We start from the raw sequence: 10,121 nt of genomic DNA, 5'->3' as shown, positions 1-10,121 counted from the left end.
TTCTATTTTGGTGGCTCGTTCACCCAGAGCATCCGGAGCTCTGCACCGTGGAGCCTAGCAACCTCCACGAGACCGTCTGTGTTGTCTGTCTGTAACTGCAACTCAATCAAGCTTTCCAGCCTACACCACTGCCATCTCGGTGTAAGTAAACAATCTTTAAAACTACCGATACGCATCTGTGCCTAATTCCAGCTCGACGGCCTTCCCTCTCCGACCCGGCGTGCCCGGGCTGCTGGCCACAGCCCACGTGCAGCGTGGAAAAGGGCTCGGGTTGCTCCCGGCCCGCACAATTTTGAAGAGGGTAAAGGTTTCTCCTCACCTACTAACTAGAGAGCCAGAACCTATACAGCAAACTCATGACAGTTGATGTGTCATATTATTTAAATTGAAGATCTGACCGTTTATGCTTTTATTTTTAAATGCAAAATGACAACAAATATGAACTAGGCAATGCTGTCAACTAGCAAAACTTTACTAGTGTGGTAAAAAAAATTAGGCTTAAACACAATGTACCTCTCTATTATTAGGTTTACTAAAGGTTCCCTGCTACAGAAAGACTTCAGGCTAAAAGTTATCAACCATTCTATTAAAAAGGGCCATGCATTAATCCAGGGGTGATCAACCTCCAGCCTGCAGGCCAAATGCAGCCCCCAGAGCCAGTGACTTCATGCAGAAGGGCAATGTGACCTACAAATCTATGAATTGCATCTGACCCATGGGGCAGGAAATTGGGCGGCAAGACACTGGTGGCCATTACTAGTCACATCCCCCCCCCCCCCCCACCCTGATTCCCAGACCCAAAGCCCCATACTGCCAGTCACAGCTGGGCTATGCCCCCTCCTCTGCATCTGGATCGGGGCTCGGCCATGCCCCCCGGCTCTAAGCCGGGCTGGAGCCAGGTGATACCCCCTCACCCCAAGGACATTTTCAGGGTGGGCCATACACACCCCTTTCCCCACCATGGAGCCAGGCCGCAGCTGTGCTCGCAAAGGGCCATGCCTGGGCCAAGCTACATTCCCCTTCCCCAGCAGGGCCATGTTGCAGCTGGACTGCCCCTGCCCCATTCTGCAGGGCTGGATGCTGCCCACTGCATTCGCCTCGGTGCCAGACTGGGATCACCAATGGGCTATGGCCCTAGACAGACAGGGCACTGCCTATCTGGCCCACTGGGAAAAAAAAGTTTAGCATCACTACATTAAACCATTATTAAAATTTAATTATGGGTCAAAATGCTCCCCGGTCATAACCTGTCAGAAAATTCATTTTAGTTCTAGCTCAGAATAAAGGTTATGGATTTTCTGGGAGTAGAGGGGGTTTAAAAGGTGAAAGTATCCTCTTCATACCTTTCACGGCTTCTTCTACAGGCAGTCCAACAAATGCTGCAAAATCATCTGCGACTATTGAAGTATATGCCTGAGAAACTAATCCAAAAGCTCGTCTCCTAGTTGCATCTATTAAGGAAAAAAAAGTTAAACACAAAATTGAATAAGGTCCAAAACAGTAAGTCATTAAGACTTATATAAGGACTTGCATCCTTATATAACAGTGGAGTTATTAAAACTATTTTTGTGTGTAAACACCAATACTTTAAAGCAACATTCCCCATTTGAGCTAAAGCCTAAAAAAGCATTAACATATTTAATTAACTGATCTTCAACATTAGCATGAGGCAGATACTATGATTTACAGATAAAGACAATGAGGCAGAGGAGTTAGGACAACTTCCCTGGGTCTGTGGTCAAGCAAAGAACTAGAGCTTCGATTACTTATAAACCAATGATTAATGCTTATCCCTTAGTGCACATGGTATAAGCAAATCCCTTTGCTTGAGACCAGGGCTAGACTCATTTATATCATAGTGAGAACTGCAGAGACTAGATGGAGGATTCAGGGAATTTATTTATTATATTAAAGTAGAATTTTCAAACACATGATATAACATAAACCAGTCTGAAAAAGTCTCAAAATCTAAGGCTGCCTACAGACGTGAAAAACCTGTGCTTTAAATTCAGCGTGTCCCTGTGCTGAGCCCAGGACATGCCTAGAAGACTCTCTGCATTCGAGTGACCTGGCTCATCCAACATCTGTATAGACTGCACACTTCAGTCCAGCTTACTGGAACATTTATGTAACAGATGATTCTATAGCTCCTATGTAGTGAGCAAAGGAACTGCAGATACTACAAAGCCAGGTAAATTAGCGCATTGCTTCTTTCAATAAAGCGAATTTTAGGGTTTGTCCCCGCCCCCCATCTTTCAGCGGCCTATATGTTTATACCAAATTAACTCTATGAAATGTATACTTCACCGAATGACAGAATTCAATTTAAATATTCAATAAGAAAATTAGGTTAATATGGGATTTTCATTTTAAATTTCTGAGACGAGGCTTTAATCTGAAAGTATTCCTCAAATAAATGATATGGTTTTGTTAATGACAAAAGAGACTGAGTGAAACAGCACAATGGCCTGCAAAAATATTTTTGCAGATGCTAGTGCCCTCTTGTTGCGAGAAGCTATTAGTACCTTAGTGTTAAGGACATTACTACTCAGGAACAGCTTCACAACATCTTTAATTTAAAAGTTACAATTTTTGTTCACAACTATTTATAATTTCTGTCTAAAGAACTTCCCAACTTGCAGGATTTGTTTTAAAGGGATGCTATCGAAGTTGAGGGATCTAACAAATGACTTGTTTTGGAAGTCATAGCAAAAAGTTTGATCGTAAACATTCAAAGTATGCCATTACAACATGACTATAACGTGAAAGAGTAAAGGGTCCTTCCAATTTAGAACATATCATAAATACAACAGTAATAAAAAAGAATTTAAAATCTGCTTTTGAATGTACGTTGCAGTGAAGAGTTTAAACATTTATGTTTCATACCTGGAATCTGTCAGATAAACCTGTAAAAGCTAATCTTAAAAGCTACCAAGGGACAATCTTAAAAGTTGATTCTCAATACCCTTGTTAATACCTCCTTTAATGACATGTGTTGCTACTTTGAATTGATGATAGACATATGAAACCTCTTTCCCAAATTAAGTTGCTTGTGATATGAACACACAAAGTATTTTTGTACCTCTTAGTGCTTCCATGATTGGTTGAATAGTCTCAGACCACTGATGTGCACTGATTGTGGTATAGATCCCTGGGAAGTCTCTCTGCCAGATTCTCTGTCCCACTGACCAAATCCCACCAAGTTCAGAATTTGCCTATGATAAAAAAGCAAACAAGTTAATAACAAATCATATGCATTGTTGCCAGTGACTATTCAAGAGAATTCAATATGTATGGAAAGTATGTTTTTCTCTTTAGCAAGAGAGACTTTACTATAACTATAAAGGTTACAATACGACAGCAATCTTAAGATTCAAATAATAGGGTAGCATATTACTAGTACCGTCACAGAAGTGTCAGCCTAAGTTTTTAAAGCCAATGCTCTTAACACAAAAGCAACAAAAACAGGATGTGGAAAGTAAAAGCAGCATAGCAAAACCATGTTTAACACTGCCTCGCCTTTCTAGATCTCATCCCTCAAAAAATTACTGCAAAAGCAAAGAAAAAGCATCAGAATCATGTAATTTTAAATGTATTATTTTTGGATGATTAAGCCTACAAAAGCAGAAATAGACTAAAAGACACATAGATAAAGGAATCAAGTTGTCAAGCAAAACATCAACGTTGAAAACATAAAATTTGATAGATTTTGCTATTTACTTATTAGTTGCTTTTTGCTGTGAGAAATTTAAGCCAATAACTAAAGAAGTTCTGAGAAGGGAGGCAGCAGCGAGGCACAGACACAGAGAGCAGAAGCTGAGCCCAGCTGTGGCCTGCTCCTGCCCTGTGCAAAGACTAGGGGCCCACACATCCTCTTCTCCCCCCCCCCAACTGCCCCATGAGCCGGCCCAGCCAGGGCCCATGTTCAGCCCTCCCAAATTTTTTTTCCGTCCTCAAAACTGTATACCATGGTAGGCAAAATTGTATGCAGAATATTAACCACGGATAGTTAAAACCATGGTTGGCAAGCGAAACCTGTACACCAATTTGGCCCATAGCCACATCTCAGGGTTCTTAGAGGGAGTCAGATAATATTGAGAATAGGATAGTCTTTTTGATGGTGGCAATTTGGCACATGGAGTTAATTTTCAGTAAGAGCTAATGCTGATTTACTGAACTCTCCTGTTCAGGAGGCGGTCTGAAAATCTTATTTTTGCAATGGAGGGGTCAGAGAAGAAAAGATGTTTACATCAGCAAACAGATGGAGATCTAAGTCAGTGATAGAAAAAGATTAATACATCTTGTCAGGTGTCCCCCACTGGCAAAATGGTTTAAGGGAGCTCAAAACTCAGCCTGGGACAGTTCGCCAACTATGTAAGCTCAGACCCAGGAGTAGGGACTTATGAAGTTACATGGAACAGATGTTGTATCGCTCAAATGGCATTGAAGCAAATACTCACAGATTTAATAGCAGGAGGAATTCTTTTCCAAAGATACCGTGCATTATTCCTAACAAAATAAAGCTCAGTTAAAGATATTTTTCGCAATCATATCCATCAAAAGCATACTGCTAGAAGAAAATAACGATTCAAAACTAAATCACCAGATTGGATCAAAGCAGTCTATATTAAAACTAAGGATCAACAACCTTAAGTTGATTATCAGGGGAGTCTGTCATGTCACTGAGTTTTATTAACATTAGAAGAAAATGCTCAGAGATTCACTGAAACAAATGTGAAGTTAGTATTTCATTCACACTTACATGATTGTGATTTGGCAAGTTTGTGCTGACCCTTTCCTGCTAAGAACAGCCCAAAAGATAACTAACTGGTTTAGTTATCCTATTGCCAGTGTCTTCAGATATTTTTCTTACTTTTCACTGTAAGAATAGAGGAACAGCTCTCAACAGTTCTAAAATTCAAACAAGCAAACTTTTATTTTTAAATGTGAAAAAACAGACTGCATTTCCTGTTTTTTCCCCTTCAGGTAACTGTGAAAAACAGTTCAGGCCAACCCTGGGTCCTGGGGAATCACTTCAAACAGAAATCCCACTTAAGAATGTTTTTGGGCTAAAAAGGTGATCAGAGAGGAACTTTTTTGAAGAGCTCATGTAAAAGTGTGGGATGGAGACAGCCTTCGAGATGTGATGTCACCCTGGAAGAAGAGCCAGAAGAAACAATGTAGCATGAGTCTGTTTTTCATTTACAGTTGAGCCACTCAGGGAGGAGGCCTTGAGTCTAATACTGGAGACAATCCAGTTTGGAGCTGCATCCTCCACCAAAAGGCAGCTCACTTCTCTGTTGCTCCAGCTTCACTGCAAAAGGATTTTTACCATTCACAACCCCAATTCCTCCCACTGGCGAGAAAAACATCTGAGAGAAGGGGAGACTAAACAAAAAGAAGAGATGATTCAAACGTGCAAATAATTTGGTGTGAAAAGTCCTGGAATTATTAACACTTCAGATTACTGGGAGGTAAGTGTTTTTTAAGTATGTTAGAGCTGTTATGGCTGAGTTAACCTTACTTCACATCATTGCTGCTGTACTGGAAGTTCTCTCTCCTGTCAGTTCAAGTTGCATGTTGTTACCTTTGCAGAGTTTGGTTTGCTTTAGCCAAAACTTTTCTTTTTTGTTAAATCAAGTAATCATACTCAGCCTGAGTGCAATGGCTCTGACTCAGTATTTGCCAGGATGCATCTTATCCTATACTTTCAATGGGATCTGAGCAACAGACACTCTCCAGCCTTATTTATTTGCAGGGGCTTTGGTTCATACCCGAGCAGATAAAACATTGCAAACCAGTAACATAGAGGAAGCCAGTAGCAGAGAGTAAATTTAATCCCATTGATGTCAGGAACCAAAAATGAAAAGCAGTCCAAAGCCATAAATGAGGGTTTATTTAGATTGCTGGCTGCTGAGGTTTTTTTCCTTTGCTACCTTAGTTTTATACTGTACACATAATAAACATTGCAGCCGCCCCATTTGAGGAGAAGCAGGACCAAAGCTATGGCAGAGTCAGTCCCCAGGAGGGGCTGAGGCAGGGTGGGGCCGAGGCAGAGTTAGTACCTGTGGTGGGGTTGAGGAGAGAACTCACTGATTTACTAGCCCATCACCTTCACCACTCATCCATCCTGACTAATGTTAGTTTATCCCTACGGATCTTGGTTTCAGTCAAGCAAGTACCTAGATTTCTGAGCACAAGCAGGATTTTTCAACTTCAGGCAGTCCTTGGACTTAAGACACGGTTTTCAGGAACCGATTGTGTCATAAGTCAAAACGTTGCAACTTGGAACCAATTTTCTCATAAGAAACAACGTTATAAATGGGGGATTGGATCCTGAACCAAGGCCCAACACCCTATTTTCACCAAAAATACCCCAAAATTTTGTACTCGATCACTTATAGATGAGTAATATAGCTACATTAATGTATTTATATTGTAATAGCAATCATATTGCTTTGGAAGGACTTCTTTGAGGTGAGACTGCTGGACTTTTTGAAGGGCTCTTGGCTGGAGTCTTCTCAGGAGTCTTGGCTGCAGGTTTTTCTGGAGTCTTGTCTTTTTTCTTAAAGAAAGTGTCCAAGGAAGTTTGGACAGAGTTTCTCCAGGGAGATGGGTGACACAGTGAACTTGTTCACTGGCATGGCATTTCATCAGATCAACTGTTGTAAAGTCGAAACTGATGTCAGAAAGTTGAAACAGGGTGTCAATTTATAAACGTTGTAAGTGCGAAACGTTGTAACTCAAAACACTGCAAGTCAAAGACTGCCTGTATTCTGAAGCCCATGTTACTAGGACTTCTTTTCGTTTACAGAACTCTCATCAAAACTGGTGGAAATTCTATGGAAAAATCCATAACAGGCTTATTTCATGTACTACTTAAGGACCCTATAATTTTCTTGTTCATTAGTAGAATTTTCCATGGACATGAGGGGAAAGTTGCAAGGTAGAGACCACTGACTGAGGGAAGTGCTTATTATCATCATCATCACTATTACTTCTACTGCAGTTTATTGTATGTGTAGTGGTTTGTAGACCTGCCGATGGATTAAAACCCCCCTCTACCATGTGCTGTATATGCTCATGCTCAGGCCCAGCCCTACTACTGTGTTGTGAAATCATTATTAGAGCTGAACTGAGAATGCTATTTACACTGACAATGTCTCTGTTTCTATTTAGGTCACACATTTTTCATTATTCTTCAAAGCACCAACAAAATAAACAAACAAAATCAATATAAAGGAAACAACAACATTTGTCCATAGTGGCAATCACTTCTATTATACTCTCAGGCTGTTGTATAGTTGAGGCTCAGCAACAAGAAGGTAATTCCTTGGCGTCTTTAGAGAACATAGTATTTGTAAAATTGTGATGCTGTCTCATGAGATTTTGCATGAAAATATGATTTTCCCAGTGGAGTGTTACATTTAGTGTGTTATCTATGTATTATCCATGCAGAACTGTTCTGCCTCTCTTATATGTATGGAAAAACCTAGACCAGGAAACTGAATGTTATAACAGCAAGAACACCAAATTCCAGCCATTGACATGGATGACTACGGCTGTGTAAAGCTTCAGTCCCTGATTAGATTCGGTGGAGATTTGGTCCAATTCAGCGGACAAATCTCTGAATCTGAATTGAAATCAGAGGACCCTTTAATCTCTCCTAATTGAATCGGAACCCTCCAAATAGATTCAGAGAGATTCGGACATAGGCACAGCTTTAAATGTTTTTTCTACAAACCTCTAGGTAGCAGGTGGCTCATGAATGTTGTGGTACTGGGGCACATGGAGTGCCTCTCAGAAGTGTGGGAGGCTCCCCGGCGCGCTCAGCAGCAGACCCAGCAGCACTTGCAGGTCCACTGGGGAGTGCTGGGCCCACCCCCCTGGTGTCCCCCTGGCTCGGCTACTGGTGCCTCCCGTGTCTGAGAGGCACCTGGGGTCCTTCCACAGCTGATTACCGTGCTAAAGGTGGCGCGCAGCATGGTTTTGATTGGCACAGACTGCTTCCCGCCCTGAGGGGAGGGAAGAGCCGTGATCCTACCCATCAGTGGATATAGGCTGACTGGATACAGATGATAGGCTTTAAATAAATTGAATCAACAATTATGATGCCTGACCTAGAATCCCAGGATTTTCTGTGTATAAAATGATTCACAAAAAGAATGTCTACTTATACAGAGAATTTTACTTAGGTTCTTCTCTTTTTTTCCAAACCACAGAGGTTGGAGTTGAGAAGAAGTATGTGGTCTTTCTGATCAATGGCTCGTATAGTGGGAGATGAGGGTTCCCTTCTCTAAAAGGCCTGTGTTATAAGAATGGTTGAAAGCCTGGACATCAGTTGTGACAGAATGGATGTTGCTGTAGCACAATACAGCAATGTCATCAGACCCAAGTTCCTTTTTAACAGCTACTATGATAAAGCAGATGTTATTTGAGCCATTCAGGGCATGTCTGTTATGGGAAGGTCTCTTCTCAACACTGGTACAGCCTTGGACTACCTCATAAAGCAGGTAATTCACTACTCAGGGTGGGAGCAGGATTGCTGAAAGTGTCCCTCAACTCTCAATTTTGCTGACTGTTGACAGATTAAAAGGGACAACGTGAGAAGTAGGGCACTGCGAAACGGCACCATTCCATTTCGACTTGTGTTTCGATGTTTCAATGGAACAGAGTTTCACTTCAAATTTTGTTTCAATTCAAAACTGCTGTTCCGTTTCGTTTTGTTGATTGTTTCGCTAGGACCACACTGGATAAAGAAATAGGAAATGTGGGGATTGGAGTTATTCTACTTCAACTAAACAGCTAATAAAACTGAGTTATTAACACGTTGAAAGAAAATGCTCAGAGATTCATTAAAACAAATGTGAAGTTAGTATTTCACTCCTGAAAGCAGAAAATATTATTTTCACTTATCACACAAAAGTAACTATGAAATGCCCTCATATGCTAGAGGAAACAGTAGTTTTCATTTCACAGGCGACGCTGGTGTTTGTAAGCATAAAGTATTAAATTTAGTTCCGACACATTAAGAGTTGTGACTTTAGGTTTATTAAATGTCAATGTCAGAGCATTCTATTACATTAATGGAAGTTTAAGTATTTCAGCCATGCTGTGAACAGCAGCATATGACAGGAACTATAAAAAAATTGATGCCTGCTTTTGTCATCTAGCTTACTAACATGCAAAACCAAACCATAAAGAAGGAAGCACTCAGTTTAAGTGCCCAAAGGTGTTATTTGGCGATATATCACACTTTTGTTTTTTCCACTACTGAGCACATTCACACTTACAAGATTGTGACTTGGCAAGTTTGTGCCGACCCTTCCCTCCTAAGAGCAGTCCAAAAGATAACTAATTGGTTTAGTTATCCTATTGCCAGTGTCTTCAGATATTTTTCTTACTTTTCACTGTAAGAGTAGAGGAACAGCTCTCAAAAGTAGCTTTCAAAAAGTAGATGCCAACTTTCTAAAAAGCTAATTAATATATTCTTAAACACTGTTCTGTGAAGCATGAAAACATGATTCTTTTTCCCCTAAATGAATTGACTATACTTGTTGGAGAGACTGCCTTGCTATTAACAGAATGCCACAGTTGCAACATTTGAGACAAGAGGAGTCTTGGGTTAGTTGTTCTCATTTTTCTTGCACAAGATTTCAGGGGTTAGGCCATCAACTTTGGAAACGCCAATTTATCATGAGCCAGAGTTGAATCAACTGAATCCTAAGGGTAGAAGCAGATGCTGCCTGACATCTCATTTGTGCTGCCATAACATTTATATGGTGGCACAAATGTTGAGCAAATACACATCAATACCCTTTGCTGCGCCACATGAAATGAAAAATTGGTGGCACACCAATAGGTGGTAATAGGTTCTGCCTCTTTATTGTAGCAGACATCTATAACCTTTGTCACGGGGCATGAATTTGGCCGAGTGGGGAAGGTAGGGAGATCACATCACCCCTTGTCCCACACCAACTAAGGCAGGACAAAGCGAGATACGTTTTGCCCAGCAGAGTGAATCAGCTAGGCCACAACACATCACAGCACAGCTGATCCACTTCATTTCTAGCCTAAAGCACCTTCTTTTTTTTCCTAAGAAAGAGCCATCGAGGGGAAAG

General features: G+C 41.0%; 1 protein-coding gene across 3 annotated transcripts in view; it reads right to left on the bottom strand.

The window, feature by feature from the left end:
• The window catches only part of COPS8 (COP9 signalosome subunit 8), a 20,510-nt gene that overhangs the window by 5,395 nt on the left and 4,994 nt on the right, over positions 1-10,121 (bottom strand). For 2 of the 3 annotated variants that reach the window (XM_006032251.3, XM_025213904.1), the window contains 3 exons: positions 4,461-4,509; positions 3,083-3,215; positions 1,344-1,451 (listed from right to left, as the gene is read on the bottom strand). In XM_006032251.3, the coding sequence (XP_006032313.1) occupies positions 1,344-1,451; positions 3,083-3,215; positions 4,461-4,509 (290 nt within the window). Of the gene's footprint in view, positions 1-1,343; positions 1,452-3,082; positions 3,216-4,460; positions 4,510-4,762; positions 4,880-10,121 lie in introns of all 3 variants that reach the window. The other variant, XM_025213905.1, reaches the window with a different exon arrangement.

This window comes from Alligator sinensis, unplaced genomic scaffold, assembly GCF_000455745.1.
Source record: "Alligator sinensis unplaced genomic scaffold, ASM45574v1 scaffold1003_1, whole genome shotgun sequence".
In the NCBI taxonomy this organism is placed as follows: domain Eukaryota; kingdom Metazoa; phylum Chordata; order Crocodylia; family Alligatoridae; genus Alligator; species Alligator sinensis.
Note: the sequence above shows the minus strand (reverse complement) of the source record. Positions and strands in the feature narration are given on the sequence as shown.